At 35.8% G+C, this 20,545-nt stretch overlaps 5 protein-coding genes and 1 long non-coding RNA gene across 7 annotated transcripts; 3 read left to right on the top strand and 3 right to left on the bottom strand.

The window, feature by feature from the left end:
* Positions 1–812: 812 nt before the first annotated feature.
* LOC104752092 (uncharacterized) lies at positions 813–3,582 on the top strand. Its single transcript, XM_010474160.3, has 2 exons — positions 813–1,085; positions 1,419–3,582. The coding sequence occupies exon 2, from the start codon at positions 1,796–1,798 to the stop codon at positions 3,050–3,052; it is 1,257 nt and encodes a 418-aa protein (XP_010472462.1). The 5' UTR covers positions 813–1,085; positions 1,419–1,795; the 3' UTR covers positions 3,053–3,582.
* Positions 3,583–5,404: 1,822 nt separating this feature from the next.
* LOC104752093 (F-box protein AFR) lies at positions 5,405–7,089 on the top strand. The gene has a single exon (XM_010474161.3). The coding sequence runs from the start codon at positions 5,854–5,856 to the stop codon at positions 6,976–6,978; it is 1,125 nt and encodes a 374-aa protein (XP_010472463.1). The 5' UTR covers positions 5,405–5,853; the 3' UTR covers positions 6,979–7,089.
* Positions 7,090–7,801: 712 nt separating this feature from the next.
* LOC104752094 (uncharacterized) lies at positions 7,802–8,782 on the bottom strand. The gene is made up of 2 exons (XR_761892.2): positions 8,552–8,782; positions 7,802–8,458 (listed from the first exon to the last, which is right to left on the bottom strand). It is a non-coding gene; the product is annotated as an uncharacterized LOC104752094 (long non-coding RNA).
* Positions 8,783–10,329: 1,547 nt separating this feature from the next.
* On the bottom strand, positions 10,330–11,718 carry LOC104752095 (protein OXIDATIVE STRESS 3 LIKE 6). The gene is made up of 2 exons (XM_010474162.3): positions 11,078–11,718; positions 10,330–10,862 (listed from the first exon to the last, which is right to left on the bottom strand). The coding sequence occupies exons 1-2, from the start codon at positions 11,410–11,412 to the stop codon at positions 10,436–10,438; spliced, it is 762 nt and encodes a 253-aa protein (XP_010472464.2). The 5' UTR covers positions 11,413–11,718; the 3' UTR covers positions 10,330–10,435.
* A 2,899-nt stretch (positions 11,719–14,617) lies between these two features.
* On the top strand, positions 14,618–16,094 carry LOC104752096 (GDSL esterase/lipase At2g24560-like). Its single transcript, XM_010474163.3, has 3 exons — positions 14,618–15,319; positions 15,404–15,662; positions 15,787–16,094. Exons 1-3 carry the CDS (start codon positions 14,690–14,692, stop codon positions 15,975–15,977), a joined length of 1,080 nt encoding a protein of 359 aa, XP_010472465.2. The 5' UTR covers positions 14,618–14,689; the 3' UTR covers positions 15,978–16,094.
* A 1,045-nt stretch (positions 16,095–17,139) lies between these two features.
* On the bottom strand, positions 17,140–19,051 carry LOC104752097 (putative WRKY transcription factor 17). 2 transcript variants are annotated; one of them, XM_010474164.3, is made up of 3 exons: positions 18,135–19,051; positions 17,587–17,715; positions 17,140–17,493 (listed from the first exon to the last, which is right to left on the bottom strand). In XM_010474164.3, exons 1-3 carry the CDS (start codon positions 18,809–18,811, stop codon positions 17,310–17,312), a joined length of 990 nt encoding a protein of 329 aa, XP_010472466.1. In that variant the 5' UTR covers positions 18,812–19,051; the 3' UTR covers positions 17,140–17,309. The 2 variants fall into 2 exon arrangements, with proteins under 2 accessions (XP_010472466.1, XP_087347549.1); XM_087491423.1 differs by lacking the exon at positions 17,140–17,493 and having other exon boundaries at positions 17,583–17,715; positions 18,135–18,903.
* Between the last annotated feature and the right edge of the window lie 1,494 nt (positions 19,052–20,545).

A 20,545-nucleotide genomic window follows, 5' to 3' on the forward strand; every position in this document is an offset into this window, starting at 1 on the left:
GGACTCTAACCCTCTTGCGATTTTGCGTTCAGCGGAGGATGAATCGAAGGTTTTGTTTTCGGCGCAGGAGGAGGTTTCGACGGGGGATCTTTCTTCAGGCGAATCACGGTCTAGCCTTATGAGAACCAATAATTTGGGGGTGGATAAGTATGTCACAAGTTATTGATGCTTTGTGGATGGGTCTTGGAAAACGACTGACCAATATGTTGGTCGTGGATGGTATTGTATGTCCCCCGTAGGGAACCCCCAACTATGGGAGCAGCCAACCTCCGTTGTAGTCTTTCCTCCCTTCATGTCGAGGTGGAGGCTCTAGTATGGACAATGAGGTATATGATTGGTGCAGATAACCAGAATGTCGTCTTCCTGACCGACTGTGCTGATTTGGTGAAGATGGTGTATTCGCCCTCTGAATGGCCTGCCTTCAGGCCTTATTTGGATGAGATTGAAGCTGACAATGATGAGTTTACCACATTCTCTTTGATCTTAATCCCTTGTTTGCAGAGTGGTGAAGCGGATAAGCTGGCACATCGTGTCCGTACAGTTTCGCATTTAGTAACCTATGTAAACTTTTTTCCTTGCATTGGCTCGTTTGAGCTGATTTTGTACTTAGTTGAAAAAAAAAAAAAAAAAAAAAGTCTATTGCTAACAATATCAATATATCATTAATGAATCAAAATCTTTTCTTTTAGGTATATCACGAATTAACCCAATTGTTAACAATATCAACATATCATAAATGATTCAAACTTTTTTCTTTTAAACACAATTAATCAAGCCAAATACTACTTATTAAGTAAAGAAATTCAAAAATTAAGACTAAAAAAATAATTTTAATGGAACACGTTTGCAGAGAGAGAAATAGAGAAGAGATTAAGAGAAGAAGAAGAAGAAGAAAAAAAATAAAAAGAAAAAACTAAGGAAACCCAATAAGCAGCGATCGAAGCTTTAACTCAAGAAGAGCGAAAAGCTCAGACATTCAAATCCGACGGCAATACGAGAAAGCCACAATAGAGAATCCAAGATTTTTGGGTTCATACAATCGAAGACACAGACACGAACTAAGGAACCGAACAAGATTCATTTAGGTTGGTCTGAAGTTTTTTTACTTGTTCTATCTCTTCTCCTGTGTTCTTTTGTCTGAAAAAATTCTGGTCAAATCTTTTTTGCTCTCGAATCAATATCTAGCACTTGTTTTGTCTGCTTACAAGCTTGTGTCTCTCTTCTCATTGCCTTGTTTCCTCTTTATCAAATTCGAATTTTGATACCCCAATTCGTGTCTTCTCTTTGCTCTGTTCCCAAAGCTTGGATCTTTTGAAACTTCACTGATCTCGATTTACTTCTGTTAAATTCCGAAAATTTCAAAGTTTTTTTGCTTTCTAATTGGGATTGACAATGTTGGGTCTTTCTTGCTGGTGCAGTTTCGTGGAGTTGGCGAGAGTCTTCGTTCCGCTGTTTTCTTCTTCTTCTTCGAGAGAGAGTGGTATGATTTGGTGGCCTCAAAGCTAGGGTTTTTTGAATACTGAATCAGAAAGGTTGAAACTTTGAGGGCTTTCGTGTGAGTTGGTCTGTGGATATGTTCTTTAGGGTTTTGGTTCTGAGGAAGATGAGATTTGTTGCCTTTGCATTGTATGGATTTGGGAATTGCTAGTTCTGGGTCGTACATAAATCAGTTTGCATTTGTTTGTGTGAAGGACTATAGAAGTTGAGAGAGTGCGTCTGTGCACTCTCCCCCACTGTACATCTGGTTTTTGTTGTAGAAGAAGAACAAAAAAAGTAAGTTTTGGTGAGAGTAATTATGCAACGGTCTCAAGGTCAGAGGGTTGATTTGGGTGAATTGAAAGGGCAAATTGTGAAGAAGATTGGGGTTGAAAGATCGAGAAGGTATTTTTATTATCTAGGCAGGTTTCTAAGTCAGAAGCTTACTAAGAGTGAGTTTGATAAGACATGTTCGAGGTTGTTAGGGAGGGAGAATCTTTCTCTACATAACCAGTTGATCCGTTCGGTCTTGAGAAATGCGTCTGTTGCCAAGTCCCCACCACCAGATCATCATGAAGCTGGTCATTCGACTAAACCTTTGGCGAATGCTTATCAGAGTAGAAGAGATGGTCCTGAAGAAAGTGGATCTTTGATACCTAACCATAACCAGAATGAAGGTGTATGGTCCAATGGCGTTTTGCCCATCTCTCCACGGAAAGTTAGGTCGGGAATGCGTGACAGGAAGAGCAGAGATAGGCCTAGTCCACTAGGATCAAACGGGAAGGTTGAACATATGTTGCATCAGCCAAGTTGTAGAGATGACAATAGAGGTAGTAGTGTTGGTATGGAAAACGGGGATTTGAGTCAATTTGACTATCAAAGATCAGGCAGATATGGTGCTGATGAAAGAGACGGTGAGTTTCTTCGTCCTGTGGAGAAACCGAGAATAATACCAAATAAGGAAAAAGTTGCAACTGCATCATCTATGAGAGATGATGAAAATAAAGAAGAGCAGGCTAGGCTAAGTCTATCATTGAGTCCTTTGATTGCACCTCTAGGGATTCCTTTTTGTTCAGCTAGCGTCGGTGGCTCTCGTAGAACGGTTCCTGTTTCGACCAGCGCTGACGTAAATAGTTGTTATGACAGTGGTGGATTACCTGATATAGAGATGCTAAAGAAAAGGATGGAGAATATTGCAGTAGCACAGGGTCTTGAAGGGGTTTCAATGGAGTGTGCTAAGACGTTGAATAGCATGTTGGATGTGTATCTGAAGAAGCTGATGAAATCATGCTTTGATTTGGTTGGAGCCCGGTCCAATAATGGTGATCCTGGGGAACAAAATATAGACAAGCAGCAGAGTCAAAACAAGATTGTAAATGGTGTGTGGCCTAGTAATAGTATGCAAATACAAAATTCCAATGGGCCTTCTGACGTATCACAAGATCATCGTTCTGTGTCTCTGCTTGATTTTAGAACTGCCATGGAGTTAAATCCACAGCACCTTGGCGAAAACTGGCCAATCCTCCGAGAGAAAATTTCCATGCGGTCTTTCGAGGAACAAGACTTTGAGGTGTGATGCATGCAAGTTGATGTTACATATTGTCTGATTCAGCCTGCTCTTGTCCAAAAGGGGACAACGAATTTTTGGATGCAAAAAGATTTACTGTGTAGTGTGTAGTTCCATAATGAACCAGAAAGAGATGAAGTTATGAGTTCTGAGCTGACAAGCACATCATTATGACTGCAGCAGCAGACTCAGAGCAAGTTAGTAGATTATAAAAATGGAACTAATCTCAAAGAACCGTATAAAGATACGTGTTGTTGGTTGCCATGTTGTAAGATTAGCGGTAATTGGCAAACTCAAAGAGTTTCGAGCTTTGTGTGTAAACCCGAGGCAAATAAGGGAATTGGGGAGACAGTTTTGGCAGAGATACTGTGCTTTCAAGTCGGTGCAAGGTACAATGTCAATCATGTAATAGCTGCAGTTTGCTCTATATGTAACCTAGTCTTTTAGCATTGTTTAGAATTCATATCTTAATTACAAATTTGACATCCGTTTTTACATTCTCATTTTAATGGAAATTTTCTCTCTTACGAAGTCCACAATACATTGCCTCGTTCCTTAGACTGTTGGTTGTTTCCTGTCTGGTACATAGACTCTCGCCAGATTTAATTATAATACTTTACCTGGAGTTTTGTTCCTCTGTATATGGAAAGAATTGACTGAAACGATCAAACTCTATTCAAGAAGTTGTTGCTATAAAGGGAAAATCTCTGATGTTGCAAGCTGTAAGGTTTCGTAAATCCCTTAATTGATTCTACTTTCAGCTTTTTGTCCGAGCCAAGCATTAAATGCTGTGGTCATTTGTCGAAAATTGGTAGAGACCTTTTGCTTTTCCTATTGATGGTGGTCACTTGGGTGAAAACTTTATAGGATACATGATGGTGTTGTGTTACATATTCCATGAGCTTTAACGGCTATGATGTTACTTAGAACATGTTTGTTCTGTAAGTCAATGTTAAAAGATATCAACGTATAAGAACTTCACAGGAGTCATCTTCTGGCAAGTCTCACTTGTTGGACGAAATCTTGCTACAGTGAATTCATGACTGATGAAGCAGGCAATTCTTGTACCCATGAAACAGCTTCTCAACATGCTTGAATTATGATAGAGAATATGTTTTGGGATATATGTATATGAGGCTACTCTAGTGTGTGGTTCTTTGACATGATACTTGCATGCTAAACACTACGCTTCACAACTGGGCCATCCAGAGATTTGCTTTCAACTAGTTTCCATATGTGATAGTTTGCTCTTTCTCCAGATGAACTGATCTCTAATTGGTCCTGCTTTCCTGTGCTTACAGTGTAAACCTTTCAACTTCATCTTCTTTTTTTTTTTTGTTTTTTTTTTCTTAACTCACAGAGATCAAAACAGGGAAAAATGAATGGATTGTATACTTTAATATTGTGATTTAGGAAATTATAAAGGATCTCCTGTTTCTGGAACGTTTTACTTAAGTTTCATTATAATAAGGATTAGCTCTTTCGTTTGCGAGACTTATCCTAGCTGGAAATTGCTTTGGAGATTTTGTGGGGTTAGGCCAAAGTAGAGAGCATAAATCTGTTGGGTGTTTTACTCTACTCTTGTCACTTTGATTCCGTTTTAATAAATGAGAGTTTTTGGGTTAGATTTCTTGTGTTTGTTTCTATTTAATCGCCAAAAAGGATAGAGTTGACTTGACTTGTATTGTTTTGGGATAATAGTATGATAACTGATAGGAGAAAGGGCTGAAAAATTGCTGCACTTCGCATTTTCCTTGTACTCACCTGGCATTTTGGCGATTAGAGTCGTAAAAACTAACATGAGGGTGTCACCGCAGGTACTTTGATAACTCTTCTTGAGTGAGCTACTAGTTGCAATGCTGTAAACAGTGAAATGAGAAGTCTTCAGGTGAATATAGAGGATGATTTTTTTTCTCAGATTTGACTAATATAGTAATAGATGAACCTCATATAGGATGTTGTTAATGTCTAAGCTTAGGCAACCGAGAAGAAGTCGAAACTGTGTCTATAACTAGCTCGATATCTTGTTTGAACCTGCAGTAGCATTAAACTGATCAAATACGATATCGAGATCCTAAATAGTAACCGTGAAAATGATGTTCACCAGCTAAGGAATCCAAGATCCGAAATTGTGCTGAACAGCTCCGAAGAGAGGGGAGTATTGAGATTAGTTGATGTCTCAATCTAAAAGGGAAACTCTTGCTTGCTAATTTTGGAACTTGATGTCATGCCTACTCTCAACCATTATTACCCTTACACTCCCCGTATTATCTTCACTAACTCTGCTTTTTTTTTGTGTAGGCCAAGAACCTTCAATGTCTTTTCTATACTTGTATCTCAAGTCCCAACATCATAACCGAAATCATGTTTCCATTGAGGCTTTTTCGCCTCCATGGCACTCAAATTCCCAATCAAATTGGGACTTAGAAAGAAACCAAATAGGCTCACAAGTCAAAAAGGTACAGAAATAAGCAAACAAACATGACGACTTCAAGAACAATGTTAAAAAAAATGTTGCTAAACAAAATTGTGTCTGTAAACAGTAACTGCAATCATAACTATATTGAAACTTGTCTCTACATAGAAACCACAAACGTGGACTCATGTGTAACCACTAGTTTCTCGAGACTCTCAACCATCCACCGTCCCATGTCGTAATTATGCGAATGTGACCCTTCATCATTCAATCAACTACATTCATGGATTCGTATCCCTTTTTCCCATAGTTAACATTTTTTTATATCTTTACAAATTCTTCATTCACATTTAGCAATACCATTTCATCTTCTTGAATCTCTATCTCAACAACAATGGCAGAATCAGAAACTAGGTCAAATCTTAACACCATTAAGGATCACGAAGAATATGAAGAAACAATAACAAAAACGCAGCCATTGATCCCAGGTTTACCAAACGAGATTGCTGAGCTTTGTCTTCTTCGTCTTCCTTACCCATACCATGCTCTGTTTCGCTCTGTTTCATCTTCATGGAACAAAACCATCACAAACCCTAGTTTCCTCTTCTCCAAGCAATCTCTCTCCATCTCTTCTCCTTACCTCTTCGTCTTCGCTTTCAACAAATCAACGGCTAAGATTCAATGGCAATCCTTAGACCTCGCATCTGGCCGTTGGTTCGTCTTGCCTCCTATGCCAAACTCTTTCACCAAAATCTCTTCTCCTCACGCGCTCTCCTGCGCGTCGAGTTCACGTCAGGGGAAGCTTTTTGTCCTCGGCGGCGGAGATGCTAACCGCTCCGCCGTCGTGTACACCGCTTTGACGAATCGCTGGTCGTTTGTTTCTCCGATGAGGAATCCGAGAACGTACTTTAACGCCGGGAATGTTAACGGTAAAATCATGGCCGTTGGTGGGAGTGTTGACGGTTTTGGAGAAGCGACGACGGAGGTCGAATCGTACGATCCAGAATGTGACACGTGGACGGTTTTGAAGAGAGTGCCGATGGTGTTGGCCAAGTATGACTCAGCCGTGATCGGGAAAGAGATGTGCGTGACTGAAGGGTGGGCGTGGCCGTTCATGTTCCCACCGATGGGACAAGTGTACGACTCCGATGAAAACACGTGGCGTGAAATGAGCGGTGGGATGAAAGAAGGGTGGACGGGTGTGAGCGTCGTGATCCGTGGTAGGCTGTTTGTGATATCGGAGCATGGTGATTTCCCGATGAAGGTTTATTTCTCGGAGGACGATACGTGGAGGTACGTGAGTGGTGAGAAGCTTCCAGGGGATAAGATGCGGCGGCCTTTCGCCGTGACGGGAGCTGACGACGGTCGTGTGTTTGTGGTGGCTGGTGGGCTTAATGTAGCCGAGGGGACGGTGAGTGAGGGGGAAAACGGGGAATTTAGTGTTGTGTGGAGAATGGTTTCGTCACCTCAAAGTTTTGTTCATTTTTCACCTTCTAGTTGCCACGTCCTGTATGTCTGATTTCGTCTCCATAAATACTAAGTAAATAGTATGGTTCGATTAAGCGAAACCGTATAAAAACTATTCATGCATAAGCGGTTATAATAAAATAAACCTCATCATTTCGTTTGATATGTGTCCAACTATTAATATAAAAAAAATTATTTGATTTGAATTATATCAAAAAAAGTATTTAAGAATTAACATATAATGAATGAAAATCAAAAAAAATATTCGTCTCTTAATTTTTTTTCCGGTGATTCAATTAACCTTCATCTTCGAACTAACGAAAAAAATTTAATCTTCAAACAAATGAAAAAAAAAAAGGAACAACTTATGACATCAACTTTTTTTAAAAAGATGAATTGGATCACAAACTAACATTATCAACCATGACTTTAAAACAGTGTAAACGAAACTAACAATAATTGGGGTGGTTCAAAATGATTATTTGGAGTGATAAAAGACGACGAAGTGTGAAAGTATTAAAGATTTTGATAGAAGTGTGAAAATATTATAAATTTTAAAACCAATATTAGTAAAGGCTCATAAGATGATTGGACTAAAAAATGATAAATTTCTATAAAATGATGCGAGTATTTTTTGTACGAGTACATTTAATGCTTATTTTTGCATTTAAGTATAAAAATTTATCTGGTTAATCAAACATTTTTTTTCATATATTTCTTCAATTTCATCTTTATGGGGTTGAAATATTTAACAGATTTCAATATGTAATTGTTATGGGCGAATAATTTGCTTTACTAACTAACTCTTTGTGTATGCTGCAATTATCTTATACGAGATCCCTTTGATAGGCATGTACTCTCCGTAACACAAAAAAAACCACGACAAACAATTCTTATTTGCGTTATTTTGATAAATTTTGAAAATTTGCAAATTTTAAACCAACTTTTGATTTAGGGATTCAACAGGGGTGGCAACCGGGGCTTCAACTTCTGCAACATGCTTCCATGATTCCAAAGAGTAACCAACACAAATCAGACCAACTCCAGACAAGACAACAAAAGCATAAAATTTGGACAATCTGGCTGCAGCATGTTGTTGTCCATAGACTTTGGATACAACTTGAACAGAGAAAACTCTCGCTAGGAACTCATCTAGCCGGCTGGCCCATGAGGCATATCTCTTACCAAGAGAAGGAAAAGTGGAACCCAAAAACACTTAGATCTTGAATAGCCCCCATACAACAAAATGATTTGCCACTAAGATCAATGTCATCAAATTCACTCACGCTCATGGTTTCACTGAGTGTCCCTCAGTCCTCCAAAAGGGCTCGGTTTGCTCGATTTGCTCGATTTGCTCGGTTTGGATGAGAAAGAAATGAGATAAAACAAATTGACACACTTCCCATTCTCGTCATGGAGGGTGACGACGGTTGAAGACAGTGAACCAGAATGAAGAGCTCTGAAGCCATTGGGAGCAAAGAGACTAGAGTTGAGAGCACGAGCAAAGAGACGACGAGATGATCCATGGTACACTTGGATTTCAAATAATCCAGACATTAAAAGTAAACGCAATAACAAAGAATTAGGACCGTGCAATGAAAAGTAAACGCAAGAATTGGTTGTACCTGTAGATCTGATGAGTGAGATCGAACCAGAATGATAAAGAAGAGATCTAGGAGCAAAGAGTCAACGAGCTGATCCATGATACACTAGGATTCCGGTTGTGTCTGTAGATCTGATGAGGGAGTTCAACAAGAATGATAAAGAAGATAATGACTTTTTTGTTAAAATTAGAAAGAAAGGGTTATTTTTGAAAAATAATATTGCAAAAAATGTATTTTTGAAATTCCCCAATTATTAATCTGCAAATTCTTTTTTAAATATATATATTTTTTTAATCTACAAATTTTTTATTGAATACTAGGTTTTGAATCCACGCTACGCGTGGGTTTATTTGATATATTTTGATAAAAATTAGATATGATTGATTACGATAATAAAATATTATCTCATAAAAAAAAAAAAAATTAGATAAAACTTAACCGTGACAACCGTAGCCCTGGTCATGCCTATGTATATCTAATAAAATATGTGTATTTGTCGTCTATCTTTCTTCTTTAAACCTCAAAATTTGACTCAAAAATCAAATTAAGGTCTTGCGATGTCAATTCTTCTTCCTTAGACCCAAAAATAAAAAATTAATGAAGAATATCAACTCATCTATAAAATTATACACAAAAATATGTTTTACAGCTCATAAGAAATAAAAAGCACAAATGTAGATAAATAAGAGAATTTATATTTTGCATCAATATTTATAATATTTTAAACTTTTAAAAGGTTTCGAAACATAAAATTTGAAACTTTTAAAATTTTCTAATATTTATAATATTTTAAACTTTTAAAATTTAAAACTTATAAGATTTAAATACTTTTTAAAAGTTAAGAACTTTTAAAAGTTTCAATATTTATAATATTTAAACTTTTAAAAATTTTAAATATTATAATATTTTTTGAAACTGTTTAAAGTTTTAATTTGATCAGATAAAAAACTAGATCAAACCAAATAAAACTTTTAAACTTGGATGCCTGATAAATCAAGCTTTCCTGCTCATTCGTTGTTGGAAGCATATTAATCGTATTTATACTGATTCTGAATCATTGTTTAAAAAATTTCAAGCTGATGTGGGATATTGTGCTTAGTTCTTTGATTTTCATAAATTTAAAATTTTCCTTTTTTTAAAAAATTCTGTAAATTTAAAAAATGTTAATGAATGACATGTCAAATCATGATAGGTTGTTTAAACTAATTTTTAATATAGATTATTCTGGAAATTGTATTAAATGTTAATAAGTGATATGTCAAATTTCTATTAATTGTTTAAAATCCTACGTGTAGGGCTTTAGAAGCTTATAAGTCCTACTTTTTATTAGTATAGATTTTTTTAACAAAATTTATTCCGCTAATTAATAAATTTCAATTTCATCCTACAAATATTTCCTTGGTCTCGAATTTTTCTTCCAAAACAACTATTTCTTTTTAGTTTTGAGTTTGCAAAATCTAACCGACGAATTATTCTTCCTTTATGTCGGCAACCAACTAGATAATTGAACTGTAGTTTCGATAACCAAAAAAAAAGGGTAAAATATAGGTTAAAATAGTTGGCACAACATCACTCCTTTGCGTATGTGAAACTTTTAGGGACCTAATTTTTTTCTTGACAACCTAACTTATCCTCTTATACAGTTCATAATGTTATATTAATATTGTTTAAAACTAGAGATTATCCACACCAAAAAAGATGAAGTATTGTCTTTTGTAGATTATGAAAAATTCCTTAAGGCTGCTACTAATGAATAGATTTAATAATAATTATTCCTAACAAATCAAATCTTCCACCACTTTTGTTATCACTGGAAACTTCCTCTTGAAAAAAAAACAAATTCACAAGGGAAGAACAAATAAAATCCAAGTATTAAAAGAAACCAATGTTATACTTGATTTTGATTTATTCATCATCAACATCACCATCATCTTCCTCTTGCAAACTACTTAGACAGAAACAGCTTCGAGTCTGAGCCATCAAATCTCTCTTATTCTTCATCATCATCATCGCCATCTTCCTACGGTCATCATCATCCTCCTCATCCTCATCCTCATCCTCATCCTCATACTCATCATTATGATGATGATCTTCTTCATTAGGTTCTTGTAACGCAAGTATAGGCATAGAATTAGGGTTTTGCCACGAGTAAAAATTCGAAGCAGACATAGATCTTCCTCTCATCCTAAGCTTATTAGCTATAACCAATCTCCTCCTCTTGTTAAATGGATTCTCAAATTTCTCCAAATCCTTGGCGTTGTTGTTGCTCGCTGCTTCCATTAAATTCCCAAACGATTTCGATTTCCCGACATAATGATTCGACAACCCTCTCCTGAAACAAAACAAAACAAACAAAAAAACATCAGTATTCATATTCAGACCAAACAAAACCAAGAACTAACTTTGAATCATTACAACGAATCCAAAACTCAAAATCATAAACTTTAACTTAAGGGTTTCAAGATTTAACAAAATCACTAAAGATTCACCAAATCAAGAACATAGTGAAAAGACAAGAACTCAAGAAAACCAAAACTCAAAACTTACTTAATCGGAAGAGAGTCTTCAAGAGAAGAACTAAACGAATCAAGTGTTCCTCCACCTCCTCTATACGAAACAGCATCGTCCTCTTCCTCCTCCTCCTCCTCCTCCTCCTCGTTTTCACTGCTCTCTCCGATCGACGACGACGAGCTATCCGACGATTCCTCCGGCGATTTACTCATCCTCAACCCGATCCCGATCTGAGATCCACCGCGTCCAGATTCATCAGCCAAAAACAGAGCCGTCTGAACAGCCTTATCCTGCGCCGCCGTAACGCCGCCACGATCTCTAACGTACGCCGCCATGCCGATTCCGAACGATGATCCCACCATGACCTCCATCTAACAATCTTACCCGATGATCAAGATCTCTTCTTCTCTAGCCGACGACGGGGTTTGAATATCATAAAAAATCGCCGGAGATTTGTGCGTAGGTTAAGAGCTTTAACCGCCGCAGGTTAAGTTCTTTATGTATTGATTTGCCTCGAAACGATTATTACACAAAAGAAGAGAGAAATAAAAGGAAAATGCAAAAACAACACTGATCGAGAGAGAATAAATTCTTGATTTTATATTTATAACGACGATATCGTATAATTATACGGATTACGTATTCGTATTAAAATGTATTATACGTATTGTTTTTACGAGGTCGCGCACACACATGTTCCTAAATATAGAATAGTCCAAAGCACGCTAACGGCGACTTTGACGCCTTCGACACGGTCTTAATGACGTGGCGAAGTTACATTGGTTTTAAATCTCGCACTTTTGCCGGACGTTTCGGTTTACTGTCTCCGTTTCATTTTTAATCTGATGCATGTCGTTGTACCGAAAGTTCGGTGGTCGCTATCACACCATATCTCTCTCGACCTTATCCATATTGTATAGTATTATTTTAAAAATGTTTGAGATTTTTAGAAAAATGTGAGAAAAAGAAAATAAAAAAAAATCTTCAACAGTGATATGATTTTTTTTTGATCGGATGGATGGATTATATTTGGTTTTGGGAAATAAAAAGATGCTGATTTTGTTTGTGTTAAAAAAGTCAAAAGATATTACAAAAATATTCGTGTATTGATTGATTACTTTTATGTTTTTATTTGGAAAGTACTATATTGATAAATATATATATAAGTACTATCTAAAATGATTATTTACTACAAGTGGACAAATTAAACCTTATCCCGTTTACTTTTAGTACAATTAGAATTTTAAACCAATATCGTTAATGATAGTATATTATAATTAAAAATTTAGAAGAAAGATTGTTAATGCTGGATTAGTGGAGAAGCAAGAGCTTTGACTGGTTCAAAATGCGAATATGGATTTCATTTTTATATTAATTAGCAAATTACTTTGCTGAGTCATCCATGTTATAAACAAAAAAAAGGTATTAAGAGCAAATTATTAGCACATGAGATCAAATTATTTATCTAATTAAAAGGTATGATCCAATCCTTTTTTTTAATGCAATTCAAAGCAGTGTAAGGTTTTGTTTCATTCATGAGTCCATCTTTACTTATAAATTTATCTTATTGGTCTAATGATATCCTCCTTCTTTAATTATAAGTGAATTACATTGGTTTATCCTCTAATTAAAATGTATAGATCTTATAATTAAAGATGGAGGATATCATTAGACCAATAAGATAAATTCTAACCTTATCTCTTTAAGTCATAATCTTGTTTATGAAATGAGGTTAAGTTAAAGTCTATTAGTTGTGTCTAAAGGGTATCTTCCTGTTTTGCTTCACCTCTGGCAATTTATTTAATAAGTGTTCAATGGTGGAGACTATGAAACAAGTTTTAAAATAGTATTATGTAGTTTTTTGTCTTCCTGTTATTAAATTAATTAAAAAAATCGGTTTAGCTCATAATGTTAATGTATCTCTCCTTGTGTTTATAATTTACGTTGTTAGACTTTAGAATCTTGACGAATGACGATGATGATATTGACAAGAATTGGTAGTTTGACTTGTATAAATCGAATATATATGAACTAGGCAACTAGCTATATTAGCTGTGTTGTTGTTTGCTAGTGTGTTCGTTTCTAAATTATCATTAAAACAACATTTATGCACCATAATTAAAGTAAATAATAGGCTTTGAATCGAGAGAACAGAAAATAGCATATCACATTTTAATGTAGTCCTCTTATCACTAAGTTACCATTTAAGAAATTTTTTACTTTTAAAAATTTATGCTGCTGAATTTTGTGCAGTTCATATTTTTTTGTCTTTTATGATAAATGCAGGATAAATACATGCATATTTGATCTACTTTTATTCTGTTTGATCTGTTTGAACCACTTGATCTGCTTGAACCACTTGATCTGCTCTCCGATAATGTACTCAACTACTCATCCTCCCTTATCGTAAATTAGGTTTGCCTTATCATCACCACGCGGCTCCATTTCCTATATATCCTGCTATTGTTTCTTATTCCACTAATACGCGTGTAGTCATTGGTCTTGTTATGGTCGTTTGACTGCATATCCTTTCAGTAACATAGACGGTATTTTCACAGTTCGCTAATTGCCACATTCCATTGATTAGTCAGTTCTCGAGTAAACCAACTATTCACAGTTAGCTAACTGACAGATGTTGCTCACCTATCTGTATTGGAATTTGGACTTATTTCTTGGATTGGTTTTGTTCATACCACCACCAGTTTGCTCCTTTTCACACTTTGCTTAAGAGTAATTTTTTGTTGTTGTTGTTCTTTCGAGGTCCTACCCTTTTTAGTTGTTTTTTTAAAAAATCAAAGAAATTTAATCAATTATTCCATGGTGTACCACAAATTAAATCCTAGTAGATTAACAATTTTGAAAAATAAAATAGAAGTTCTAATTCATAATATGATTAAATAGATCAAATACTCCCATTAAAAGAAATCTACTATCCAACCAAATCCATTCAGTTGACGTCCACTTTGACACCATGCAAACATCTCGAGGCCCAAACCCAACCATCTCACCCGCTTATATTTAAGGGCCGACATTGGGTGTCGGCAACAAGAATATCTTATTTTGCCAGAGTGGGAGAAGATTCATGTGGTGTAGCTTCCAAAAATACGAGAACTCGACAGTACACAGACCCGTGATATCAATTATTTTACTCTTTGACAGTCAGACAAAAGTGAAAACTACCATCGCATGCCTCTTAGCTCAAATGAAATGTGAAACCTGATCTCGAATTTTTAGCAACTTCTGGAGGCAAAGGTTTTGTACCAGACCGACGCATCCCAATATGATAAGTTTCACTTCCCTAAGTATTTGGATTTATCTAAAGAAAACTGTACACTTATAATTATGTAGTTTAATTATTAACTTAGGTCCTCTTCTAAAACAAGAAAGGACAATTAGAGAGTTTAGAGTCAAAGTCAAGTTTGTTTGCTTAATTTGATTTTGTTTTTCACCTATCAATTGTTAAACCGCTAAATATTTTTTTTTCATTTGACCATATTGTTTTATTTTTAGTCATTATTATCTTTATTTAGACTATAAAATTCAAATCTCATGGCTTTTGTCTTTATTTTTAAGGGAAAAAAAAAACAATTGACAATCACATTCCTTATAAATTCATCAAAACACAAGAAACAACAAAAACTAAAAACAATGTCCACTTTTCAAACCAAAACCTTTACTCTATTCATAGCAACACTACTGCTCTCGTCCTGCAACGCAGCCGCAAACACCTCAAGGCAACCGTTATTCCCAGCGATTCTAATCTTTGGCGATTCAACAGTTGATACAGGCAACAACAACTACCACGCACAAACGATCTTCAAAGCCAAACACCTTCCTTATGGAATTGATCTCCCAAACCACAAGGCCAGTGGAAGATTCACAAATGGGAAAACCTTCTCCGACATAATCGCAACAAAACTCAACATCAAACAGTTTGTTCCTCCCTTCTTACAACCAAATCTCTCCGACCAAGATATTGTAACCGGAGTCTGTTTTGCATCAGCTGGTGCGGGTTACGATGACCGTACCAGTCTCTCAACTCAAGCGATTAGTGTCTCGGAACAGCCAAAGATGTTCAAGAGTTACATTGTTCGTCTGAAAAGTATCGTAGGAGACAAGAAAGCTATGGAGATCATAAACAATGCCTTGGTGGTTATCAGTGCAGGTCCGAACGATTTTATCTTAAATTATTACGATATTCCTTCAAGGCGTTTTGAGTTCCCTTACATTTCTGATTACCAATACTTTGTCCTTAAGAAGCTTGACAACTTCGTGCAGGTAATGCATTAAATTTTTAGGGCTTAGTTTATAGGCTTTAGGGTTCTAACCCGTCTGTGCTAATAGTTTACGGTATGTGTGTAGGAGCTTTACAGTTTAGGTTGCCGAAAATTTATGGTTGGGGGTTTACCACCAATGGGTTGTTTACCGATTCAAATGACTGCTAAATTCCACAACGCACTAAGGTTCTGCTTGGAACAAGAGAACCAAGACTCTGTCTTATACAATCAGAAACTTCAGAAGCTATTACCTCAGATCGAAGCATCTCTTAAAGGAAGCAAAATCCTTTACTCCAATGTCTATGACCCAATGATGGACATGATGCAAAACCCTAGAAAATACGGTATATACATACAATCTTTCAGCAAGTCACCTTATGAGAACCTTTTCTTGTTTAGCAAGTTACCTCATGCGATAGTATTGAAGACTAATTATACTATATGTTCATTAATGTGGAACTAAAACAGGGTTTAAAGAGACGAAGAGAGGATGTTGTGGAACAGGGCATTTAGAGACGAGCTTCATGTGTAATGCTTTTTCTCCAACGTGTAGAAATCACTCGGAGTTTTTGTTCTTTGACTCGATTCATCCCTCGGAAGCTACCTACAATTATATTGCCAATTTACTGGATACTCAAATCCGTGGATGGCTTGCCTAAGTCATAATTATATGGACAATAGAAAGTTTCTGGATATCAATTCACACTACTAAATCAGTTCACTTTTCACTTGTTGAAAAAATTGAATGGATATATCAGTTGAGTTAAATTAAAAAATATCTTCAGGCAATCAAATTAGTATATATTTTTTTTTCTTTTTCTTTTTCTTTTTGAACACCAATTAGTAATGTATATATATCAGGCCATATATAAAAGAAGAAAAAGTTAATAAAGAGTAATAACTAAAAAGTTATATAGTTATAATGGTAATGGTAACTACATAGTGGTAAGTCCGTCGTGTTCGTATATTCGTTGTAGTTGTTCCTCATCCATATTTTCATAGCATTTGAAAGAAAAAAAATAGAGCAAAGCCATTAGGACCCAGCAAAGAATATTCCAAAACACCGTCTATTCTTAAGAAAATCGCCTCACAAAGCTACAATCTACCATATATGGAAGCAGCGGAACAACCTAGTTCACAACCGGCTCTCAATTCCATAGACCACCATCTTCAAGACTCTGGACAGGGAGAACCGAAACATCATTATAACAAGGCTGAAAACGTTTTAGAAACTTGATGCAGCTCTGGTTGTCACTTGTCATGAACTCACTGAAAAAGTGACTTCTCAAATTTGAATCCTTGTTTTTATTCTTTTCTGCCAAAGTTTCAAAAGCCATAGGCAGAGTGTTGCGGAATTTAAAGTATCTTAGGGTTGAAGGAGGATTTGGACAAATCTATAAATATGTATCCTAAAATTTATTAATACTATTCCTCAAATTATTTGTCTTCCAACATCATAATGATTTCGTTGACCCTCAAATCCGCATTAATTCACTTCAATTCATTGTTTTCAACCTCCAAATCCAATATCTCACCAACAACTCATTAAAAATCTCTTTTTGACTTTCTAAAACCTACATAATAGTCAGCATTGCTTTAACAACCCCATTCTAAAAGTCTAACCCTCCACTAAGTCAATCATCACAAATCATAACTAGATTAAATAGAGTAATGGTAACAAATTACCAACCATATCATTGATGAGTAACTAAAAATTCACATTTATACGATCATCTACTTCACTAAACATCATTCTTTTACATGACAGCATTCAAACTATATGAAACGAGGAATTAAGAACAAAAAAATACACATATCGTGTACTAAAAATTTTAGTGTCATTCTCTTTCTCGGTGGTAGTAAGATTAAAAATCCATTCAAAAGACTAAAACAAATCTAAAAACTAATGTTGTTTAGGAAAAGAAAAAATTACAAGACCAACCCCTCTATTTTCTCAAAATATTACAAAATCTACCAAACTAAAAATTTCTTCAAGCCGAACCAAATACCAAACCGCTCACGCTAGGAGAAGTCATCATATTCTCATGCATCGCTGACTGGTTGTGGCGATGTTCTCCTTCGTAAGTCACAATCAACATCGTTGAATCATCCAATGCTCGTTCCACGTGTTTCCTCGCTGGACATCCTCTAAATGTACTACACTTGTAATAACCCCTGAAACCAACAAAAACAACCGTTAGATCTCATATCACTTTAAGTCAAACAAAATCAACGGTGAATATAGCGATGATGGTGTACGATAGTTACCGTGGATGTGGTGAGCCTTTGATCGGTTTTTGTCCGTACTTCCTCCATGAATACTCGTCCGGTGGTATATCGGCGATCTTTGCACTTATCGCCGGTACTCTCACGGTTCTCTTCATACGATTTTTCCGGCTATAAAATTAAAAATAATTAATAATCGTAATTAGTTAAAACTCATTTAACGTGTACTTAACGTGAACGTGCATCAGGTTTAATGTTTAAAGTCAGAAGTCAAACAAAGACTTTTATAACTTAAAGCTTCGTTTAAGTACATAAAACGACAGCACCACTAACTAGTCATTGTCAGGCGTGCTTTTGGGTTTAAGTTACTGTCGTTGACTTTAACTAAGCACGTTGACCAATTGGTTTATACTGTACCAAACCCGGTTTAAGAAGTATTAAACCAAATCAATTACTACTAAAAGCAAATGATTAGTCTAGATTCTAGACCGTACCGAACCGGTTAAGGAAGTATTAAACCAAATCAATTAAACTACTACTCCGAGGGTAGTCAAACCAATCATTAGTTCATTGTGGAGACGTAACAATACCTTTTCTTGCAGTGGCACTTGCCGTTGCCGGAGCCAGAGATCTTGCCGGAAAAGTCCTCGGAGTGATCATGTTCAAAGCATCTCTTTCTATAAGGAAGACCAGCAAGAGGCGGTTTAGCTGAGGAAGGCAATGGAGCCGCCGGAGCGAGAAAGATGGAAGATCCTTTAGAGACGCTTCCGTCACCGGTGATAGCGGAAGACATGAAAGAAGAGTTATTAGATGATACGCTAAAGCTCTCCTTAGCGAACTCAACCACCTCCGAGCTCTTGGTTTTAGCGCCAAACACGCTTGGTCTAGTGAAATCTAACGTCACGCTTTGTTGATTTGACTGAACGAAACTGACCGGAGCAGAGATCTGAATCGGAGCCGGAGCAAGAGGCGTTATTTTGGCCGGTGGAGGAGGAAGAGGAGCGGAGGAAGATGAAGGAGGAGGATGAGGGGACTGAACCGGACCACGTCTAAACCGGGCGTGACCGGTACGGTTAAGAAGAGAGATGACTTTCTTGAACTTAGAAACGGTGAAATCTGTGATTTCGGAACAGTCAACGTTACGTTCTTCAGGACGGTTAGAGAGGACACGGATCAAGTGTTCCATGCTTTGTAAGCCTTGTGAAGCAGCTTCTTGTATAGCCGTTTGATCTTCCATCTTCGGTATACGCATGATATCAACGGTCATGATGAGGAAATATTGAAGATCTGAGAAAAAAATGTGAAGTTTTGTTTTTGTTTGATGAATGAAAGAAAGAGAACGAAAGTGTAATGGGAGAAGAGAGAATGGCGTGATATATGGGGTTATTGGGTGTGACCGGGTGACCGGTTGAGTAGGTCCATATGATGGAGTTTAGTCAAATCGTTGTTTTCTTTTTTCTTTGATCTAACGGTTGAAATTAAGTTGAAGACTTCTATGGAATAAAGCAATCAAAGTTTGGTCTCCTTGTTGTGTTTTTGAGGTGTGTAGGGTCCTCTTTTGTGTAAAGCAAGAATTTTATAAATCGTGTCTTTAAAATAAAGGAATCGTTGTGCGTAAACTTGAATTTGGAAAAATATGTTCAAGGAAATTAAAAAAAAATAAAAAACGTTATGTTAAAACTTAAAAGTATAATTAAAGAAAAATTATACTTTTTCTCATATCTATTTTACTTTTATCAGCTATATTTATGTCTTCAAGTTCAAGTCAACATATTTAAAATTAAAGGTAATGAATTGTGTTTTATTTGTATGAACAATGAAGCTGAATTTTAGCTGTGAGAAAAAATAAATATACGTATCAACTACTAGTTGTGAAATCAAATAATATTAGAATGGAGATTTTTTGACCTTTTATTTTGTATTTTATTTAGTTTTGAATTCAGACAAGGTTTTAGGCGTTATTCATGTTCTTTTTTTTTTTTCCTAAGTTTTGTTTTTGTATACTTTTATTGTCAAATCAACACATACAACTTGTCAAATATTACATGCACACACATACAAAACAATCATGTTTGCAGCATGCTATATTATTTCAATGCCTTTCTAGAATTATTACTATTTGTTGTGCATTGACAAAAATAAATATATGAACAATATGCATGTTAGAAGTGTTCACAGATCATATATAATAAACATTTGACCCGGACTTCCTTTTGTATCCAAATACATTTGTTCAACTACAATATATTAATGATGGTTGCCTAGTTCTTTTTATAATAGTAATTAGAAAATTTGCATAGGTGTTTACTAGTATTATTTACATCTAACCTCATATCATAGGCTTCTAGAAAACGTCTTGACTGAGAAATTAGTAAAAGAAAAACAAATCCTTTCTTGACTTTTAATTTACCTAATTAATAATCTACACAAATTGTGGAATAGTTAAGAATCACTAATGGAGATTAAAGGTTATAGTAACAGCGACAATCGTTGACAATATCTTATTAGTATAGTCTACAAGTCTGTAGTTGAGAACAGCAATAAAAGAATAACGACAAAGTACGAAAACAAAAGCTGACTATTTTATTTAAAAAAACAAACAAATCAAAATAAAAGTGATCACATGGACCCAATTCTTTTTTTTTTTAAAAACACACAGAAGTATTGACCACCTCGGTAACCGGGTGATTCCGGTTAAGTATTATCTGGACCGTTGAGTACCAAAAGTTTAATCCAACGGTGGATCTGTGAACTGTGGAGTTGACTCTTTGCTATATTATTATTCTCTTTTAACTTTTTTATTGTTTTTGAGAACCTAAACAAAACACTCTACCACGTTCCGACACGTGGCATTTTTGGCTGACTCATAAATTGTCACCTGTCCACAAGTTTTTTTTTTGTTTTTAATAGTAACTAGTGTTGAAAGGCGCCGAGCTAGGCGTTTAGCAGACGCCTAAATAACCGTTTAAACTGCTTAAACTTACATAATTTTATTTTAATA

Source organism: Camelina sativa, chromosome 16, assembly GCF_030686135.1.
Source record: "Camelina sativa cultivar CO46 ecotype springtype chromosome 16, ASM3068613v1".
In the NCBI taxonomy this organism is placed as follows: Eukaryota; Viridiplantae; Streptophyta; class Magnoliopsida; order Brassicales; family Brassicaceae; genus Camelina; species Camelina sativa.